Consider the following 23,784-nt stretch of genomic DNA (forward strand, 5'->3'; position numbering starts at 1 on the left):
AGCAAATGTGTCACCTGGTCAATCTCCATCTCACAGAGACATTTAATCAATTCTCTTCACCCCTCGCCCTCTCTACACCGAGACACACTTGCTTTACTCACTTCTTACTTCTGGTGGAATGTCATGAGCATTAAACATTCACTGGTTCTCCCTCCACAGATGCTGCCTGATTAAGTGAATATTCCCAGTATTGTGTTTTTATTTCAAATTTATGGTACATGCAGTTTTTTGCTTTTCAATTTTGACTGATCAGCTCTCCTACAAAAACATTGACAGAAATACAATCCAACCCCTTGTCAAGTGCAATATTAGCCCTCCAATATATGAAAAAAAGAAAACTCCCACTGGGAAAGTCTGTAAAACAATCAGCTTGCATAATGCTAATGGCAACTCTGCTTGCCTTTACAGCAGGGAAAAGTTGACGTATGTTGTGTGTGTTACGTCGCAATATCACAACAATAAAAAGTGATCAGTTGTTTGAAAAAATATAAAATTAGATTTTAAAAAATCAACATTTGCAGTTTCTCCAACACTTTTGTGTTTTGCAACTATAATCACGGCATCTGTCTCTATTTGCAATTACTTCAATTACTTTTCACTGGCTTGTTACTGCATCATCTCAGTGGACCTCACTAAAGCAGGACCTTAGATACACACAATTGCAATAAAAAGCATCAACATTCAATGGCTTAGTACAAATAGCAAAGACTCAGCCTATCCATAAGACAGATTAATATCCCAATGCTATATCATCTCTCTTAAGTTTGAAGAGACTTGGCATCCTTTTATAAACTGTTTTCATACGAGTTCATTTGTATTTTGACTTTACCTTCCAGACGGTTCTGAATTTTTTTTTGGCAAGGACCAGATAAATAGTTTGTACTGATCTGTTGTAGTGAACTCTCAGTTCAGGGTGCCCAGTCTTTTTTTTTTGTTGCTTTGTTTATTTTGGTAGGTTAGATGGGGTTTTAATTAATTTTTTTCCCCTCTTTTTTGAATATTCCAAATTGAGGAGAAAGGGACAATATTGTTCAATATGTTATAATGTTAAAACTGAGGTCCTCCATCAGCCAGCTCCCCACCATGACTACCAGCGCTCCCACATCTCCATCGGGCACACAAACACAAAATAGTCAATCAGTTTACTTATCTCGGCTGCACCATTTCATCGGATGCAAGGATCGACAACGAGATAGACAACAGACTCGCCAAGGCAAATAGTGCCTTTGGAAGACTACACAAAAGAGTCTGGAAAAACCACCAACTGAAAAACCTCACAAAGATTAGCGTATACAGAGCCGGTCATACCCACACTCCTGTTTGGCTCCGAATCATGGGACTTTACCGGCATCACCTACGGCTCCTAGAACGCTTCCACCAACATTCATTGGAGCGACTTCATCTCCAACATCGAAGTATTCGAGATGGCAGATGCCGACAGCATCGAATCCACGCTGCTGAAGATCAAACTGCGCTGGGTAGGTCACGTCTCCAGAATGGAGGTCCATCGCCTTCCCAAGATCGTGTTATATGGCGAGCTCTCCACTGGCCACCGAGACAGAGGTGCACCAAAGAAGAGGTACAAGGACTGCCTAAAGAAAGCTCTTGGTGCCTGCCACATTGACCACCGCCAGTGGACTGATCTCGCCTCAAACCGTGCATCTTGGCGCCTCACAGTACAGCGGACAGCAACCTCCTTTGAAGAAGACCACAGAGCCCACCTCACTATCAAAAGACAAAGCAGGAAAAACCCAACACCCAACCCCAACCAACCAATTTTCCCTTGCAACCGCTGCAACCGTGTCTGCCTGTCCCGCATCGGACTTGTCAGCCACAAACAAGTCTGCAGCTGACGTGGACTTTACCCCTCCTTAAATCTTCGGCCGTGAAGCCAAGCCAAAGATGTATTGCCATATATTGATGTTTCAGTTTTTACTATTCGTTCCTGCATTCTATTCTCCTTATGTATTGTTTAATATGTTAATAAAAAGATTGAATAAGAAAGAAGAATGCTATATCAGTTACCTAAGTGACTGGAGGATGGCATTCATAAAACAGGTGTTCCCAAGGTTCCGAAGTCCTGTAGCACAAATGGCAGACGTTCCCCCCTGTTGAACAGTTTAGTGATCTATTAGTTGGGTGATTCAGTTATCTAATGATGCATGAACAGTTATAGCCAAAGAACAGCACCCTGGTAAAAATTAGTTACTACAAATTAATCGAGTCCAAATCTTGTCCCAGATTTTAGAACATTGATTCTTTTAAATTGTGAGAACATGCCATCAAAATATACAGTCCATCAATAATTAATAACATTCTGGAACAAAAGTACATTGAACTAGAGGAAAAAATGCACATCACACAGTCTCACCCAATTGTCTTTTACATTTGAGATATAGTTACCTGTGCAAAAAGGTGAAGAATGAGAAGCAGGTTTACCAGAAAAAGGAGACTCCCTCCAGTCCATAAATGGACAAATAGATTGGGGACCTACCAGAGACGACAGTTCTGAACCTCCTCGGAGGGAACAAGATAAGGCAAGTGAAGTGTCAGTGGGGGAAGCACGTTGAACTCAAAGGCCATAACTTTAAATAATTTTAAAATAAGCAGTCTAGATCAAGCTAGGATACCAGATGGAAATGGAGTAAAAGGGATTCACCAAGATCCACCAGCACTGGAGGGCTTCAATTATAGGAAGAGATTGGATAGGCTGGGTCTTTATTCCCTAGAACATAGGAGACCTTATAGAGATTTATAACATCATCAGGGGTGTTGATATGGTAAATGCTTATGGTCTTCTCCCCCCATGTTAGACGATTCTGAAACTAGAGAGAATAGGTTTAAAGTGAGAGATTTAAGAGGGACCGAAGGAACATTTTCTTTCAGAGGGCGGTCCATATCTGGAACAAGCTGCCAGAGGAAACTATAGGGCAGGCTCAATTATAACATTTAAAAGACATTTGGACAGATTTATAGATGGGAGGGCTTAGACGTATATAGGTAAATGGGACTTGCCCAGAATGTCAACTTGGTTGGCATGGATGAGTTGGACTGAAGGGCCTGATGAATACCATATGACTACTCGAGCAACTGATTTGTTTTTGCTGATAGAACAATGTCACATTAGGTCAAATGCCGATCTCTCATCACTGCCATTTTTTTGATGCACAAATCAAAGGTTAGAAAATAAATCCACCTCAGACTTAAATACTCCCTTATTCCTTATACAGACATTACAAGGTTCCCAGAGCTAGAGCAGGACAGATTCTGGTTCTTTTGCACTTACCATAAATCCCTAAAAGAAAATCACCCAACCATGCAGGTCAGGTTTGAATCCTTTTCAATTACTGATTTCATAATGGTTTTTCAGATTTCCGATTTCTTGTCAGAGTACATACATGACATCACATACAACCGAGATTCCTTTCTCCTGTGGGTGTGGCAGAATCACCACTAATTGGTAGTGCAAAAATTAACTGTACCCAGCATAAACATGTAAACTGTGCAATACAGAGAGAACAAAAGAAAATCAATAAAGTACATGAGTACGAGGTCTTAAATGAGTAACTGATTGAGTTTGTTGTTGAGGAGTCTGATGGTGGGGGGGGGGGGGGGGGGAGCAGCTGTTCCTGAACCTGGTGGTCTTGTGGTACCTGGACCTCTTTACTGATGGTAGCAGCGAGAAGAGAGCATGTGCTGGCTGGGTGAGTATTTGATGATTGCTGCTTCCCTCCAACACAAGCGTTCCCTGTAGATGTGCTCAATAGTGGGGAGAGTTTTGTCTGTGATGTCCTGTGTTGTTCCCACAGCAGACCATGATGCAGCCAGACAGCACACTTTCCACCAGACCTCAGTAGAAATTTGCCAGGGTTTCTTGAGTCAAACCAAACCTCCACAAGCTCCTGAGGAAGTAGAGGAGCTAATATGCTTTCTTCATGATGCCATTGGTGTGTTGGGTCCAAGAAAGATCCTCTGAGATAGTGACTCCCAAGAACCTATATTTTCTCACCCTCTCCACCTCTGATCTCCTAATGATCACTGGATCGTACACCTCTGGCTTTCCTTTCCTGAAGTCAACAATCAGTTCCTTAGTTTTGGTGACATTGAGTGACATTTATCATTAACACATTTTCCAGAAATACTTTAAAGTCAGCAATATATAGTCACACAATAGATAGGATAAAGAATCTTGAGAACAGCATGAAAAAAAGACAAGCAAATCTGTATGTGCAAAAAGTAATCTTTTTCAAGTACTGTCAATGCCTTGGCATTCAGTTAAAAAAAGGCATTGCCTAGCCAATCATGTTTATTGAGCAAACAAAATGATTGACACAAGAACTAATCTTGCCAAATGAATGTTCCAATTAATACGGCGCCATTAATTGTGCTCTGTACTTACATTAAGCTTCAAATACTTGTTCATGGATGAACTTTCCATCAGCTTCCTTTTGCAGTGTCTGTCCGCAGAAAATGCTGAACTGTGGTGGAGAGGACATGTTATAGAGACTGGATCACGTTCATCAGTAATAATACAGTATTTTCAAGTTTGTCATTTATTAAAGGATGTTTTGTGCTCAACTTTACAGCTGGGTTCAAGAGGTTTATTATTCAAATCAAGAATGACTCATGCTGCACAAACAAATTCCCACAGAAGCACCGCAAGAGTCCGGATGTGATCCATTGATTATAACTAATCAGGTCCCAAAATTAATCTAGCAACTACAGCAGAAAGATAAATGAGGGCAGGGAAACCTTAACAAGCAATGTAGGACTAAGCCAACTCATTCAAGATTTAGTGCACCAGGCCATCCTTGTAATTCCTCAATCACATTGATACAAGCCTTCAGGATACATAGACATTTCAAACAGTGCAGATTCATTTCTAAAGAAAATGTGCTCATTTTCCTCTCCGTCCTCATCAAAATTTAAAAAAATTGTTTAAATCAAAATACTGGAGGAGGAGGGTGGGAGGGGGGGGGAGAAAAGAGCGAAGAGGAATGGGATAAATGCCACTTCTCTGGAATCTTGATGAGAGCAAAGCAAACAATTCTTGACATTCATGAAAACATTCCGGAATTTTCTTTTACATTTTCACAGGTTTAAATATCCATAGAGTCATAGAATCATTCAGAAACTGGCCCCTTTGGCCCAACTTGCCTACACCAACCAAAATATCACACCCACACTAGTCCCATATCCATTCAAACTAATCCTATGCATGCACCCATCTAATTTTTTTCTTGAACATTGCAATAACACCTGCCTCTGGTAGCTCATTTCATACACCAACCACCCTCAGCATAAAAATAAATTACCTCTCAATGATAGGTGGATAGATACAGGGATGGGTGTGGTCTGGAGGATGCAGATCAGTGGGACTAGAGGAATGATGCTTCGACAAAGACTAGAAGGGCCAAATGACCTGCTTTCTGTGCTCTAGTTTTCTATGTTCCTGTAAAATCTCTCTCCCCTCACTTAAACCCATGTCCTCTCATTACTGACTCTCCGAATCTGGGCAAAAGATGATCTGAATTCACCTGATCTATTCCGCTCATGATTTTGTACACTTCAAAGAAATCACCTCTCATCCTCACCCCAAATCCTAGCATGAACTTCCTTGAATATCTTCTCTGCAGTCTCTCCAGCTTGACAACATCTTTCTTGTAGCAGCGACTCCACCTGAACACAATACTTCAACTGGGGCCTCACCAGTCACCCCAAATTCTAGCATGAACTTCCTTGAATATCTTCTCTGCAGTCTCTCCAGCTTGACAACATCTTTCTTGTAGCAGCGACTCCACCTGAACACAATACTCCAACTGGGGCCTCACCAGTCACCCCAAATTCTAGCATGAACTTCCTTGAATATCTTCTCTGCAGTCTCTCCAGCTTGACAATATCTTTCTTGTAGCAGCGACTCCACCTGAACACAATACTCCAACTGGGACCTCACCAGTCACCCCAAATTCTAGCATGAACTTCCTTGAATATCTTCTCTGCAGTCTCTCCAGCTTGACAACATCTTTCTTGTAGCAGCGACTCCACCTGAACACAATACTCCAAATGGGGCCTCACCAGTCTCGTACATCTTCAACATGATTTCCCAACTTCTATACTCAATATTCTAACTGATGGAGGCCAATGTGCTTGCTGTAACCCATAATTTAAAATGAAGACCGATAAGACAAAATGGTGGTGTAATTAAGCACAAAACCCTTAGTGATTATGTCGAAAGACACCATAGCCAGAAAGGATGCCACGCTACTATCAGATTTCAATTGTACTACAGGTTGTACCACTTTAACCCAGCGATGTTGGGACCTGGCCATTGCTGGACCACTGAAAATGCTGGAAAACAGAAAAGGACCCCTAAGGGAATCCACTATGTGAACATAGCAAAGGTAGAACAAAGCTTAAAACAGGAAATACTGTGGGGGGAGCACAGTTAGTGCAACACCTTTACAGTGCCAGCAATTGGGACTGGTGTTCGTATCCTGCACTGTCTGTAAGGAGTTTGCACTAACAGTGGCAGATTCAAACATGCCAGACCATGGGAGTTTCCAGACCACAGAGCATCGGATAAGAGGTACAATCTGTACTATATCAGCTGCAATTCAAGAGGTTCCAAATTAGGTGGTGCGCTGGCACGACAGATTACATTTCTAGGAGTCTTTAATCAGTCTGACTTACTGACTTGTTCAGATAAAGTGAGATAGGCAGTGAGGTAAAATGCATAGGAGGAAACTAGCTGTTTTAGGATAGAGAAAGATTGTCAAAGAGTAGCAAGATATAAAGTGTACTCATGAGACATGGGAAATGCTTGCTAAGTAAGCATTTTAAACTATCACATGGCAGTCAGGTCAGGAATTGCAGGATTTGAGTTAAAGAAAAGGAAGGAATGACAATATACTTACAAGATAAGGGTGGCATTCAACTTATTATTTTAAATGTGGAGATACACATGGTAACAGACTCTTCTGGCCCATGAGCCTGTGCTGTCCTAATGTACCAATTAACCTACAAAATCCCGTACGTTTTTGAAGGTTGGAGGAAACCCATGCAGATGGGAAAACGTACCAACTCCTTACAGACCTTGCCACATTCAAACCTGGCTCATTGGAGCTATAAAAACACCTTGGCTTAGAATCTGGAGATTGTGTTGATAATGTGCACTTGTCATTTCAAGTATTGAAAGCCTTGGGCTGTCAGACAATTGCTACAATGCATTTATACATAATACACCTTTGTTTCAGTTAGTAGACTGCTATTGGAACATAATGTATTGTCCTGGACAGTTCAATAGGCATTTAGGTAAATTAAAAATATTTGACTGTATTAAGTCATAAATCAGGATTACCATTATCTGGCTCTGACCTGTGTGAGGCTGGTCTAATCCAGTTTCTGATCAATGGTAATTTACAATTGGAAGAATTGCTCAATTTCATCTCTAGCCATGTGAATCCAAACTCTCTCTCCCCTGTGCTCTATCACTCTCTTATCTTAATTCTACTCATCTTGAACCCAACGTACAATTTTACCGATTTTATTTATAATGCATGTAATCTCATTAGCTTTCCAACTGTGCAGTGTAGTCCTATGAATATTAGTTCAGCCTTCATCAATTATTACGGAAAAAACATCAGTGAAAGTGAAGACTAGATTTATTAGACAGTTACTGTTTGACTGGAACACCAGTGTCTCCCAAGTGTTCAATATATTTTATTACAATCCATAAATTGCAGATGTTTATTCTGTTCATCTGAATAAATTTGATCAAAATGCCAAATCTCCTAAATTCCTGACAAATTCACCTACATTGAATATTACACCCTTCTAGTCTGTGCCAAACTATTATTCTGCCTTGTCCCATTGGCCTGCAGCCAGTCCCATCCATGTACCTGTGTAAATGTTTCTTAATTGTAAAAATTGAGCCTGCATTCACCACTTCAGCTGGCAGCTCATTCCACACTCCCAATACTCTCAGTGTGAAGTAGTCCCCTCTAATGTTCCCTTTAAATATTTCCCCTTTCACCCATGTCCTCAGTGGAAAAAGCCTACTTGCATTTACTCAATCTACACCCCCTCATGATTTTGTACACCTCTCAAATCTCCCCTCATTCTTCCAGGGTCCATGTAACTCAGCTCAAGTCCCAGCAATATCCTAGTAAATCTTTTCCGCACTCTTTCAATCTTATTGATATCTTTCCTGTAGTTAGGTAACCAAAACTGCACACAATATTCCACCTTGAGTCGCACCAATCTCTTATACAACTTTATCATAATATCCTAACTCTTCTACTCGATACTTTGATTTATGAAAAGACCAATCCAGCGCTGACTGTACATTTTTCTTGTGGCTGCATGGTTTTCCTCCGAGTGCTCCAGTTTTCTCCCACTGTTCAAAACATACCTGGGGTTAAGATCAATTGAGTGTTATTGGGCAGCATGGGCTCGTGGGCTGAAAAGGCCCGTGCAGTATGCCTAAATTTTTTTTTTTTTTTTTAAATTGTGCCAAAAGTTCTCTTTATGACCCTATCTACCTATGACACTGCATTCAAGGAATTATGTATCTGTATTCCCAGATCCCTCTGTTCTACCCCACTCCTCGGTGCCCTAACCTTTACTCATCATGTTTTACCCTTGATTATTTTTCCAAAATACTAAACCTCACATTTGTCTGCATTAAATTCCCTCTGCCATTTTGCAGCCCATTTTTCCAGCTGATCTAGATCCCTCTGCAAGCTTTGAAAGACTTCCTTGCCATATACTACACCTCCAATTATTGTGTCAACTCCAAACTTACCACATTGCTATCTAGATCAATGATCTGGGTAGATAAACAACAATGGACCCAGCAATGATCCCTGAGATACACCACTATTCACAGACCTCCAGTATAGGAGGCAATCTTTCACTACCACTCTCTGGCTTCTCCTGTCTAATCCAGTTTTCTACCTCACCAAGAATACCAAGCAACTGATATTTTCAGATTAACTTCCCATGTGGGATCTTGTTAAAGGCCTTACTAAAGTCATATAGATAACATCCACAGCCTTTCCTTCATCAATATTCCTGGTAACCTCCTTGGAAAAACTCCAAGATTAGTTAAACACGGCCCACCACACACAAAGCCATGTTGACTATCCAAATACTTGTATAGCAATCTCTAGGAACACCTTCCAATAACTTACCTACTGACGTCAAGCTCACTGGCCTATAATTTCCTGTTACTAGATAACATCGTGTATTTGTAGTTTAAAATGTCAAAAAAAATTGTAGATGCTATAAACCCAAAATAAAAACAGAAAATGCTGGAAATATTCAGTTTAGGCTGTGTTTGTGAGAAGAGAAAAGGAAATATTTCAAGTTGAAGGCCCTTTATCATCACAATTGGATCATGGAATAATAAAGGCTACACATGTTGCAACAGTACAAAACATCAGTTAAACCACACTTGAGTACTTTATACAGTTCTGGTCACCACATTGCAGGAAGTATGTAGCATCAAAAGTGAAAGTGCAGAAAAGCTTCACAAGATGTTGCCTGGAATAGAGATTGGGTTTTTCTTCTTCATGGAGCAGTCACTTTCTGGAGGTTTATAGAACTACGAGGGGGGATAGGTAGGATCGATCGTCAGCACCTTTTTTTTTTGACAGGACAGGAGAGTCCTGCACTGAAGGCATCAACTTGAGGCAATACCCCAAGGCGGCAGCCAACATCATAAAGGACCCCCCATCATCTTTGTCTCAACTATTTCTCAGTACCACATTTGGAAGGTACAGAAGCCCGATCTCAAGGTACAAGGACAGATTTTTTTTCCAACAACTATCAGACTCTTGACCCCACCCCCCCCTTAACTACCCTCACCATAAACTATTCCATCATCACAAAAAGGCATACTATTAAAGTGCCACTTTTTTCTTGTATTATTGTAACTGTGAATGTTATGTGACGGAATTGTGTTAGTTATCTTTAGTTTTTTTATATATTTATATACCTTAGTCAAGTTATTGTGTGGGTTGGATACAGGGTCATACACAGACACACACAATTCTTTGCGAAGGCAAGCCATTTTCAGAGTTGAAGCATTTGGAAAAAATAGCAATAAAAATTAGAATTGAATGCTTCATTCAATTACTGAGAGATGGCAGCTTTTCAAATAAGTTCTTGATCCAATGATCTCTGCAGACAGGCTGGAGTCCATTGGCTCACGATTTATAATCTTGAAGAAGGCATTATGAACTTCAAAGACAGAAATGATGTCATGTGTCATGTGATCAGACATTTCAAATCACATTACTGATTTGAAACCAGAAGTTGACCATCCTATGGGGAAGGCAGGATTGAAGATACAGTTGCCAGAAAAGGTACTATTTCCATGTTACTCCTTATCAAAAGGAGAACACAGAACAAGTTGCTTTTGAATGAGGAAGACCACTTCTGACTGTCTCTTTAAGATAGAGGGCAGCCTCATTGTGTCCATGGAAAAGCCCCCTTTTGAACAAGAAAGCAAGAGTAATCTTGCGTTTGAAACATAACCATTTTTAGGTGGTTACTTTGTTCAGCCCTTGCCTAGGTTTGTGAAATCATTGTGGAAGAAAATAGCCACTTCACTGTCTCTTTGAAAAGAGGGCAGATTCATCGTGTGGAACAGATTCCGAAACCTCCAGAACAAAATATCACTGCTATGAAGAAAGATGGTTCTGAAAACAATTCTACAAGGAATTCGTGAGTTTTAAAGAGGTCTGATGACCTGATGTATCAAAATACTTCACAATTGCTTTTGAGCAACAATTTAAAGAAATCTGATGCCTCACACTTACTCCACAATTGCTTTTGAACAGCAGTAAAGATTTTGAGTTTCAACACAAGAGCTTTCTGGGAAGGAACTTTAAAATCATCTCTTCAAAATCAAGTTTAAACTGTAATGGTTTGGGTTTTAATACACACATATACATTTGCGCGTAGTAGAGTTCAGAGGTGTTATGTTATTAATAATTAATTTAAAAATATTGTTTTGAATATACCATTGCCGTGGTAAATTTCCATTGCTGCTGGTCTAGTACATAATAATTACCTTTTATATTTATTACCCTTTTCTATTGGGTAACGTATACTATTGGAATTGGCGTTTTTTTTTACATAGGTAAATGTTCAGCGGCTAAGAATTAATAATTGTATTTATGTGCATGTCAATAAACTCATTATTGTTATTACCACTAGTGGACCCAAGTAAGGGAGATATTTAAAGGAGATCTGAAGGATAAGTGTTTCCATATAGATAGTGGTGAATATTTGAAATGAGTTTCCAAAGGTACCTTCACAATGCTAACAAGGCTTTTAGACAGGCACTTGGACAAGAGAGAAGCAGAAGGAGATGGACCCAACACTGGCAAATAGAATAGCATAAAAAGGCATTGCTGTCAGCAAGAATCAGGTGGGCTGTTGGAGGCCAGTTTCTTTGCTCAAGATTTATATGATTCGATATTTCACTGAATTTGATGCTATTAAACAGATTATGCATTGCACATTCTATTGCAAGAGATTTTCATCGATTGTGAAGTTTTCAAGAGTCAGTAGGTGGCACCCACACTTTAATTAGGTTGCAAGTTCATTCATTCTTAAATTGTTATTGGGGTACGTAATTGTAGGTAAGACTTTCATTGTACTTGAACATCATAACTATGTATTTGACAATAAGCTCTCAGTCAAGACTTGAAGGTAGGAAATGGTAGCAAAAATAACTGCTGCACTGCATGGGAAAGGGAAAGATTTAGTAGCATGCATATAGCACAGAATGTCTGTTGCTGGAGAACTATGGAGCTTCATTAAAAAGCAAATAGGTGCAGCACAGTGCACCCTATGCCATAAAGGTCTGTGATTGGTAAGGGATTGCTTAAGGTGGGATGTGAGTAAGAAGGTTGAGAATCACTGCTCTAGACCCAATGGTTACTGAAATATTTGGCTTGAGAAAAATTGTCATTGACCCATTTCCTTTGGAGTTCTGAAACCGTGCACATAACGAGTCAATGAGGGACGATTAAAACAGTGGTTTTCAAACTTTTTCTTTTCACCCACATCCCACCTTAAGCAATCCCTTACTAATCACAGAGCACTGATGGCCTAGGCAACACTTGAAAGAGGTATGTGAGTGGAAAGAAAAAGGTTGAGAACCATTGCTCTAGACCCAATGGTTACTGAAATATTTTGCTTGAGAAAAATTGTCATTGACCCATTTCCTTTGGAGTTCTGAAACCGTGCACGTAACGAGTCAATGAGGTAAGATTAAAACAGTGGTTTTCAACCTTTTTCTTTTCACCCACATCCCACCTTAAGCAATCCCTGACTAATCACAGAGCACCGATGGCCTAGGCAACACTTGAAAGAGGGATGTGAGTGGAAAGAAAAAGGTTGAGAACCACTGGTGTGGCAGATCTCTGTTCATCTGAAATTCACTTTTTAGGGAAGAACTCAAACTAGAAAGAGGAAAGGCAAACTTAATCAAAATCAAAAGAAGAAGGAATGTTTTGCATTAGTCTCAGAAAATAGATACGAGCAATTCTTTGGAAAACGGATTTTAAAAAATTACATCCATCCAAACAAACAGCAAAAGATTTTATGCAAAATTTGGACTCTTGGAAAATATGCATTTGTCATTTTAAAGGCACATTCCCCAAGAAACTCTGAACACAATCAGTCAAGCAGCATTTGTGGAAAGGGGAACAGCTGAAATGAATGCCAATTTAAATAGCATGGCAAAAGTCGACTTGCCAGCATCTACTTTCAGGCGACAAGTAGGACTCATTCAAAAGTAAATCACTGAGAGGTCAGGGCCAATGTCTTCTCAACACTAATTTCCTTGAACTTGTTCCCAACCTTCAAAGTTAATCAGACAAAAACAAAATGGTAGCTTACAAACTGACAATGGGCAAACAGGACAACCAAGAAAATTGTGGGTGGGTACTAAAATTTCATACTGTACTTGTTGACTAGATTGGGACAATAAGGAGGTAAGTATTTTGTCAGGCCACATCATCCTAACAAGCAAAGCTTTGACAATCTTGTCCTGCTGGTTTCACATTTTACACATCCACTTCATTCCAGGATATTTGCAGCTTTTTTTTTAAGCTACGCCTGCTGTCTAAAAATCACCGACACAGAATGGTGGGGTCATTCCAGTCATGGCTTTTTTTCTGGCAGCAGGCACAGAAACAGCGCCGGAACGCTGTCTGCCAGAATGCCGTCTATGTAAGAGGGGCAATCCGGCATACCAGCACCATGATGGGAATGGATGTGTTTGTGTACAGTGTTTTTTTTGGTGTATTAACCAGTAAGCATTTAAAACTTGGACAAAACATATGAGGGCAACAGAAATTTTTTTAACAATACCGCTGTCCCGCTGCCTTCTCTCTGCTGTCGTGGGCCACTCATGGAGAGGGGAGGGCAATCACAAAGTGTGGCTGGGTCCAGCACCAACCCAGCAAGGTATCATTCCCAGTACTTCTCTGATTTGTCAGATTGAGCTGCAATTGTACAGCAAAGGTTAAAGGCTGAATCAATCTGGCTGACAGCTAGTAGTTCACTAGGGAATACCTGGCCAGCAGGGCACTTGGGGTTGAGCCCATCTTGGATGTCTATGCATGATCCCAGAAGTCTGCAGTGAGGTGTAGATGAAATAGCTGGAGCTGGAGATGAAATGAGCTGGTGGTGAAATAGTAATGCATCCCCAACTAGACTCAGCATTTCATTAGGTGGGCATGCTGCTGGGAGGAGATCAAGAGATGATGTGGGGGTGGGGGGGCTATTGGTCTTTCAAAATAGGGCTTAATCATTCATGAATAAGATAAAAAGTATGATTCAAAGGGTACTGAATCTGGAACCCCACAGAAAGAGGGTGTGAATGCTCTGTTATTGAATGTATTCAAGACAGTTACTGACAGTCCTTCAGATATTAAGGGAGAGGAAATTAGTGCTAGGGAGTGGCAGTGTGATTAAAAACCAGCCTCCACTGCCCTGCTCTCAGCTGTCCACAGGAGTCTCTAGTCTCCTCATGCTGTGAGCAAGCTTGTATATGGGCTTGTCCTCAGTGTGAACAGTCTGAAGCCCTCAATGTTATCTTTCTTTATCGATCACCAGCCCCCAATGATAGATAGCAGTGATTAGTAAGGGATTACTTAAGGTGGTTCGTGAGTGAAAAAAAAAAGTTTGAAAACCACTCACTGCTTTAATCGTCCCTCATTGACTCGTTATGTGCACGATTTCATAACTCCAAAGGAAAAGGGCCAATGACAATATTTTTCAAGCAAAATATTTCAGAAACAATTAGGTCTAGAGCAACTTTTATTTCCTCATTCAGATACCACCTTAAGTAATCCCTTACTAATCACAGAGCACATATGGCATAGGGATTACTTAAAGTGCTATGTGAATGAAAGAAAATGTATGAAATCCACTGCTGTAGATCAATATTTGCAGTAGATTTTCCCATGCTCCTTTATAAATTGCGTGCATATGTTTTTTTTTAAATTGTGCAACTATTTCTATTGGGGAGGAAATTCAGAAAGCAGATGTCCAAAGGGACTTGGGAATCATAGTGTTGGATTCCCTAAAGGTTAACTTGGTAGTGAGGCAGGCAGATGAAATGTGAGCATTCATTTTGAGAGGACTAGAATATAAAAGCAAAGATGTAATGCTGAACCCTGACAAGGTATTGCTCAGAGTATATTTGGAATACTGTGAGCAGTATTGGACCCCATATCTAAAGAAGGATGTGCTGGCTAGATGTGATAGGATCCAGAGGAAGTTTAAGAATAATCCCAATGTTAACGTACGAAGAGTATTTGCTGGCTCTGGGGCTGTACTCAATAGATTTTTAGAAGAAGGAGGGTGGATCTCATTGAAAAGTATCAAATATTGAAAGGGTTGGATAGAGTGGATGTGGGGAAGATATTTCTAGTAGTGGAAAAGTCTAGGACCCATGGGCACAGCTTCAGAATAAAAGGATGTCCTCTTAGAACAGAGACAAGAAGAAATTTCTTCACCAGAGGGTGGTGAATTAGTGGAATTCATTGCCACAGATAACAATGAAGATGAAGTCATTGGGTAGATTAAAAGCAGAGGTTATTAGGTTCTTGATTAGTTAGGGCTTGGAAGGTTATAAGAAGGAGGAAGAAAAAGGGGTTGAAAGGAAGTCTGCAAACACTGGGGCCAAATGAAATTCATAAATGCAGCAGGTTGCATAGCAGCCATGAAAGGAAGAATAGACCAAGCATGATTTAAATGGCAGAATAGACTCAATGGGCCAAATCATCTATTTCTGCTCCAATCTATCATGGTCTTATGGTTCTTATTCATCTCAAAATGCTGCTCCATCTGCTGTACAATAACCACCACACTAATAATAATAATTTAACTATAGGTAGTCCTCAACATTCCGGCACCAATTTGTCGAAAAAAGGCAGTGGGATCAGTGTGGGGACTGATACAGCGCTGTCGGGAGACAACGAACATCATAGCCTAGCCAAAATTGAAAGTACAGTACAGATTCGAGCCATCGTATCTTTGAAAAGCCGTAAGTCAGATCATTGTAATTTTGGAGATCACTGAGATACCCAATATGCACTTTAAATGTCTGATGCAGGGTTCTCGACCAAAACGTTAACCTGCTGAGTTCTTCCTGTTGTTCTGAGTTTTACTTTATAAAAGCAAACTACATTATCCAAATGTTGAATGTCACAGCATTAACTGATTAAGACAGAAAAAAAAAGGCACCTATCTACAAAGTAGCTGTTTCGTTTTCACTAATAAAACTATAAACTGGCAATTAACGTGAAATGTTCAGTTTGCTTCACGTGGCTACTAATCAGATTTCTTTAAGGTATTCATTGGTCAGTGATAAGGCAGCGATGAAAAGCCATACATTTGTCAATAAACAAAATATCGGTATGTGCAAAATTATAGGCAGGAAAATAAAATTTTTGTTTAAGGCATCGCCTGACCTAGGTCAAAAATATCCTCTATTTCAACCTGAAGTGCAAAACATGCTTTCTGATGCCAAAATTCATTTCTTTTAAAAATTGAAAGCAAATCACAGAAAACAATAGGAAACGCGCACACTAGCATGCCCAGCAATGTCTGCTCACCACACACATCCTTCGGAATTAGCAATCCTCCTTTAAATGAGATCTTAATTGATGAGATACTTCACAGTTGCAACATAATTTAAAAATCACACCCAGTGGCATTTTTAATAGCTAATTAGAATTTCTAATAATAAACATTTGGTCACAATAATTTTATCAAGAGTATTGATAATTTTATGAAGAATATTGATGCCAGAGAAAAATTATCTAGATTATTTTTATATGATCAATTGATAAGTAAGAGAAAATAGGAATAGGCCATTTGGCCCTTCACGATTTTGTCCAATTTAATCTGTCAGTCCCACCATGTTGAGAATTTGTCTTACAATATATTTTGCACTCCTCTATGACAAGAGCATTCTTCCTCAGACAAGGAAACCAAAACTTAACACAAAGTAGATAGAATCTCATCAAGGCCCTGAGTACTCAAATCCATTTTCAATGAGGGCCAGCATACCACTTACCTTCCTAACTACAGGATGAACCCTTTTAATCCAGCAATGTCAGGACCTGGCCATTGCCAGACCACAGAAAATGCCAGAAAACAGAAATCGACCACTAAGGGAACCCATTATGTAAACATATCAAAGGTAGAACAAATCTTAAAACAGGAAAATGTAGGCAACGTGGTTAGTGTAGCAGTTAGCGCAATGCCAGCAATAGGGATGTTAGTATAAACTCCTTACACACAGAATGCGACTCGAACTTCAGTCCCAATCGCTGGCACTGTAAAGGGTGAATCTGCCACTGTTAGAACAAACTCCTTACAGACAGCGCAGGACTCAACCCCCGGTCCTGATCGCAGCAGATGCAACCTTTACAGCGCCAGTGATCGGGACAGGGGTTCAAGTCCCGCACTTTCTGCCAGACCACGGGAGTTGCCGGACCACAGAGGGCCAGATAATGGACGTTCAACCTGTTCAACTTCCTCCTCCCCACCCCTGCAAATGCTTGCTTTCATCAAAACTGGGTAAACAAGGAGACTCAGGAAATGACTTGGAAAAGATAAGTATAACATAATTCAGATAATAATCTGTTTTTCTGTTTAAAAGTGGATAATCTTACATTTATCATATTAAGCTATTTCTGTCACTCAACCAATTTGTCTAAATCATTCTGAAGCTTCTGCATTTCCCTCACCGATTTAACAAAAACAAGCAAGGGAGAATTCATGTTGAAACAAAGCAAATATTAGAAATCAATCCAAGGAACTTGCTCTTAAACTATTTTATTAATTTAATCTTTTAGCACCCAGCCATTTCCCAGATGAAACAACAATCAGCTCGGAGTACGAATTTTTTCTGTATGAAAGATGCCTCGGTTCATTGATGAGATAGTGAAATCTTTGCCCACATTTAGTCGCTCAAATAAATGGTGCCAAATCATCCTATTCACTGGAAATTTTCTTTCAAAATTCTAAATGCAAGGGCAAAGCACACAGAATTTATTCTCCCTCTTTTGAACCAAGGATCATACCAAAACCCTTTCTGAACATGACTAGAGACATAGGAGATAGTCTAGAAAACAAACCTCAATATTTTAGGGATTACAGTAGAACCGTTAATTTATTCGCACATACTTCTCCAAGTTCTGTAGATGCTCTCTGACCCTCTGCACCAGTCCCATCTTGGTATCGTTCACCACAAAATCATCGCATCTATAACTAGAAGCAACAAAACTCCAAATTAGGAAAATATGTTACCTTTCTTTAATACAAGATATTTGATAAAATATCTCCTCCAGTGGTGGTAACAAACACAGTACTTTAAAACTGAAGGTTATCTTCATATGAATCAGGAAAAAAAGGCAGGATAACTGTGTAGGAGTGCAAAAATATGAAATTTAATTCAGAATCATGAAAAAGTCATGAAATTTGGTGGTTTGAAGCAGTATAGTGCAAACATTCATATTATAACCATCTTAAATTTTAAAAAATTAAATAGTAGTGCACGAAAAGTAAGGAGTGTCTTTGGTTTATTGATTATTCAGCGGGGAAGGAGCTGTCGTTGTGCCGCTGAGAGCTTGTCCTTCGGCTCCAATGGTAGTAGAGTGAGGTCTGGTGCCTGTGATGTCACAGGCCAAATTAACAACCCTCTGGAGTTTATTCTTGCCCTGAGAGTTGGCACCTCCATACCAGGCAGTGATGCAACCAGCCAGGATGCTCTCCACGGTCCACCTTTCGAAGTTTGAGAGTTTTCGGTGATGTATCAAATCACGAAGTATAGCCGCTGGCAAGCCTTCTTTGTGACTGCATTAACATGGAGGCTCCAGGACAGATCCTCGGAGATGCTGACACTCAGGAATTTGAAGTTCTTGGCCCTCTTGTGTCACAGAGAGTTTTATTGCGTGGAAATAGGACTTTCAGATTCTGTGCTACAAATCAACCAAGTCATATTAATCATCTTTTTTTTTAAATTCTCCCAACGTTCTCATCAACTCCAATCACATTCTACCACCCACCCACACGAGGAGAAATTTACAAATCCAATTAATCTGCCAATCTGCATGCCTTTGAGAAGACGAAGCCAGATAATCTGTAAAACCCATATGATCAGGGGGAGGATGCAAACTCTTTGCAGACAATACACAAGGTTCCAGCAACTGCTTCACTAGCTTAAGGCTATTTTGCTTCAGCAATAGGTCAACTTCCTGCTTATCCAAATACATCCAGTGGCTGGACAATAAAACTGGAGGAGGTTGCATTGCTTAAAGCGGCCTTTTACAATAATATTTACAATGGGAAAACTGGCTTAGATTTTCTTTGAAACTATGGCAAAAAAAATTACACTGAGGAAAATCAATTAATTGACTTCCATTGACATTACCAATATATACAATAAAATTAATCTAATTTACACAGCTCTACCATCCAAGTAAAAATCAATTTACTTTTCAACTCCATTTACCCCATACCGAATGTCTCAAAGCTCTTCATTTCTTTCTCAACAACAGATGCAACGAATCTCCCCTCCACCACCACACTCATCCGCCACAATAACTTCTCCTTTGGCTCATCCTATTTTCTCTATGTCAAAGGGGCAGCCATGTGTCCCAGCTATGCCAGCCTTTTTGTCGGCTACGTGGAGCAAACCATGCCTCGTCTACATAGGCAAGATTCCTCAATTCATCTGCTACATCGACCAATACACTAGTGCTGCCTCCTGCCATCAACTTTATCCACTTTGCTGCCAACCTTCACCCCGAATTGAAATTCACTTAGCCAATCTCAAACAACATTCTCTTCTTTTTCAATTTTTCTGCCTCCATCTTGAGAGACAAACTCTCTAAAGATACATTCTGCAAACTTACCAATCCTAAAGTTACCTCTTCACACCTTGACTGCTGGAAGGATTCTATTCCTTTCTCACAATTCACCTGCCTCCATCGCATTTGCTCACAGGATGAGGTCTTCCATTCCATCCCAAGATGTCCTCCTCCTTCAAAGAACACGTCTTTCCCTGAACCTCTATCAGCTCAGCCCTTACCCGCATAATCCTCAATTTCACTGGTTCTCACCACTCTACCAGCCACATCCAACATGTCATCCTCCACAATTTCTGTCACCCATAACAAAATCCTACTACCAGACATCTTCCTCTCTCCACCCATCCCTCACCACTTCCCGCAGGGACCCCCGCTCCTCATCCACTATCCATCAATCGTCCCCATAGATCAGAAGAAATGCTACACCACACCTCTTCCCTCACCTCCATTCAGTCCCTCCACGTGAAGCAACACTTGAGAATCTGCAGGCATCAACTACTGCCGTTGATGCTCCCATTGTGGTTCCTCCTCATCCGAGGCTGGACGCTTGGTGGAAGATTGTTTTAATGAGTGCCTTTACTCTGTGAGCTGCAATAAAAGGAACCTCCCAGTGGCCAACCATTTTAACTCCACACACCATTCCCACACCAACACCTTTAGACCCAGTAAAGTCAAGCAAAACAGATTCCTCTAATTTGGATGATAGTCCTGAGACTTTATTTTTCTTTGTCTTCTTTTTCAATTTCTTATTTTACTTTTCTTTTTCTATTGGGGGAGGGGTTGGGGTGGTGCATTAGATTTGGGCTTTCATATGATTATTTATCAATATATTGTACATGAACTTTGAATGTGATTACATTTATGACAAAAATTTTAAAATATTTTAAAAAAACACCATCAAGCCAGGATACCAAATAACTCCCCTCTTCGGAGGACTTCAATCTTTTAACCTGCAACATCAAATCGGTTTCTCTTTCTGCAGATGCTGCCTGACCTTCTCGTTTTTATTTCAGATTTCCAGCACCTGCAGATCTTTTTTTTTTAAATTTCCATTTGACAAGCACATTTTTTGAATTGAAAGCACATCGAGTTTTTTTCTATAAGCCATGGGTCAAATTAATCAATTCATATTATGAAAACACATGTATTCCACCATCATTGTTATAGCTAATACACTTTCATTGGTTCAAGTAGTTTGTTGAAATATTAGTATGCATGAAATGCAAAATGTAGCTTGAAAAAACATTGAATGATACCAAGTCTAATGTTATTAGGCACACACAAACACCATACAGTCTCTCTTTGGTTACTTTGCTCGCATGGATACAGATCTTGTAAGGTCTTGGCAGGGTGGATGTTGAGTGGAAGCATCCTCTTATGGGAGAATCCCAATTCTAGGAGTCACTGTTTAAAAATAAGTAGTCACCCATTTAATACAGACAAAGCAACTTATTTTCTCTTCTATTCCCTTCCTTAAAGGGCAGTGGGTGCAAAGATTTGGATTATTTTTACGGTGAAAGTTCGAGAAGGTGTGTGGAGTTGACATTACAATTAGATTCAGCCATGGATAACGGAGAACACTCCATAACCATATAACCATTTACAGCACGGAAACAGGCCATGTCGGCCCTTCAAGTCCGTACCGGTTCACTTGAACAACTCCACCCATTGGAGATAGTAGATCCATTGGAGATTGTAGATCCATTGGAGATTGTAGATCCATTGGAGATTGTAGATCCATTGGAGATTGTAGATCCATTGGAGATTGTAGATCCATTGGAGATTGTAGATCCATTGGAGATTGTAGATCCATTGGAGATTGTAGATCCATTGGAGATTGTAGATCCATTGGAGATTGTAGATCCATTGGCGATGATCTTCCAGAAATTGATAGACTCTGGAGAGATTCCAGAGGATTGGAAGGTTGCCAATGTGGTTCCGCTCCGAGGGATTGAAGGCCGTTCTGCATACTCAGGAGTTCCAACATTTGCCCCGGTGCAATGTAGATACCTTCCCTCATGCTTGCTGCCCTTGTAGGTTGTAGACGTCATGGGGTTTGGCCTGGTGCTGGCAAAAAAGGCCAGGTTGGAACAGCATATTGTGTTTGCAATTATCACTGAAGTGTTTATTGCTTGAATGCAGCCACTTTGGATGAGGCAGACCAGCACTCGAGTAACCTCCTAATTCACATGTTCAGTTGTTTGTGCCATTAAGTAGATGCCTGAAGCAATTTTTACAGTAGGCCATTGCTCCTTCGGTGTTATAGGTGCCCCCTCGGAGCTGCTACCATGGCAGCATTCCACTGGCATCTCCTCATGGGCCATCAGGCCTAGAAATTGAACATCAGCCTTGCCACTAGCCAAAGTGGGCACGGCAGCTACCTTACAGCGTGGAGATCCAGGTTTGGTCCTAGGCTCAGTTATCATTACTGAGGAGGTCACATATTAATCCTGTGGTTGCACGGGTTTCCTTGAGGAGCCCCAATATCCTCCTGCATCCCAGGGATAGGCAGGTTGATTGGGCCACTGTAGATTGGCCTTGGTGAGATGGTTAATGGTAGAGCATTGGGGGTGGGGAGGTGGAGTTAATGGGAATGGAGAGGGGGAGGGGTCAAATTTAAATAAATTGATAGTTTGTACATGATCGACACATACCCAAAGCAAGGAGAAATCAGATCCCTGAATTCTTGAGGGGAGGAGCAAATTAGTAATATTATAAATTACTTTAATGGACTACCTCTTACTTTCCCTAAATTATTTACAAAAGGATTTTTAACCATCCTTTAGGACAGTTCTCGCTTTAGTCATTATACAAATAACTTAATAAATCATCTTAAATGAAAAATGGCAGTGCTCACCATTAGATTATTCATGAAACAAATCAAATCTTGCCTAATGTCAAAATTATTATCTCTTCTCTCTAGTGACAGTTATATAAATGCAGAAAGACTGCTGCTCCAAATTTGTCTAACCCTTTACAGTTCAATGTATCATATCTGCTGTCCACATTTTATTCAGTGAAATGCATTCTGTCTAACATACCAAAGAGAATATTTTTAAGGAAGTGATCTAGAAAGTTTACAAGTACAATATTAACTTGCACAAGAAGCAGGATTAGTTGATCACTTACATCTTCAAGCACAATGCCTCACGAAGGCTAATCTACCTCAACAGGTTCTCTCTTGAATGTTTTCCTGCAGAATTACCTCAAAGTTTCACAATCTTCCACCTCAAGGATCGTCCACCCAGGCCATGCTTTTTTCAAGTACAGAAGCCTGAGGACGTGCACCCAACATTACAAAACAGCTTCTTCCCTTCCGCTATCAGATTTATGAACGGACAATACACCTATAGGTACTACCTCACTTTTTCTCTTTCCACACTATTTTTTGAATCTTGTATTTATGGAATTGTAATTAAGAGTAATTTTGCACTGTAATGCACAAAACTGCTGCCACAAAACAACAAATGTTCATGATAATAAACCCAATTCTGATTAATGAAAAATAAAGGAACATTTCTGTTATCTTTCCCAAACTTCATCCAAAAACACAATCTGATCATATCATTCTGGGCTTTCCAGAAGCTTGCCAAAATACTTTAGAATGGGAATAATCAAACTTGCAGCCAATTTCCTTGCTTCCTGACCAATATTTTTAGTCCAACTAATTTATTGATTTTTCATTGGTTGGAAAAAAAACGCCATATGATCTGGGTCCATTCATTGAAGTGCAGGGAAAAAGTCAGCGCTTTGATATTTAACCTGTTGAAAAGGGTATCAGTTTCAGTCAAAACACACCCAAACCAGTACCTACTTGAGTTCCCGAGGCAAATGTCACTTAGCTCCGATGGTCACACAAAGAAGGCCTTTAAATTTCAAAGGTAGCTACATTATGACTGCATACCAAGACCTTGGCTTGAAGCAATTTATTACTTGCATTAAGATATTTTATGTCCCAGCTTCACATACCAGTAGGTGCTGTAATTGCTGCAATCCATACAGACTGCATGCTGCAACTTCTCTTTTTCATGCTTTTCTGACTTGTTGACATTGTTGGAAAGAATCTGGGAATCTTCATAGTGTTTCTTGGCATGTCCGTTCACATATCTGCAAATAAAAATGCAAAATATTCACTATTTATTTACTGGCTAAACATTTTAAATGTCAACTTGCTTGTACTATCAAGTGTGTCCTATCATGTGTGTGATATCATTCTTTGGATGAGGTGTTAAATTAAGGCTCTAATTGACATTGCAGATAAGTCTAAGGCAGTGTTCACCTTGTGACTTGGAGAACAGTTATCTCTCACACCCAAAAAAAATCATTTACTCTTGCATATGGACCCCACTTCCCTCTGGGGCTCCCTCATCCACTAATC

At 40.1% G+C, this 23,784-nt stretch overlaps 1 protein-coding gene across 13 annotated transcripts in view; it reads right to left on the reverse strand.

Moving 5' to 3' along the window:
* The window catches only part of usp3 (ubiquitin specific peptidase 3), a 77,970-nt gene that overhangs the window by 35,706 nt on the left and 18,480 nt on the right, over positions 1–23,784 (reverse strand). For all 13 annotated transcript variants that reach the window (XM_069902895.1, XM_069902893.1, XM_069902894.1 and 10 more), the window contains 4 exons: positions 23,376–23,513; positions 17,722–17,805; positions 4,400–4,478; positions 2,026–2,108 (listed from right to left, as the gene is read on the reverse strand). In XM_069902895.1, the coding sequence (XP_069758996.1) occupies positions 2,026–2,108; positions 4,400–4,478; positions 17,722–17,805; positions 23,376–23,513 (384 nt within the window). The remainder of the gene's footprint in view (positions 1–2,025; positions 2,109–4,399; positions 4,479–17,721; positions 17,806–23,375; positions 23,514–23,784) is intronic.

This window comes from Narcine bancroftii, chromosome 11, assembly GCF_036971445.1.
Source record: "Narcine bancroftii isolate sNarBan1 chromosome 11, sNarBan1.hap1, whole genome shotgun sequence".
Taxonomy (NCBI): Eukaryota; Metazoa; Chordata; class Chondrichthyes; order Torpediniformes; family Narcinidae; genus Narcine; species Narcine bancroftii.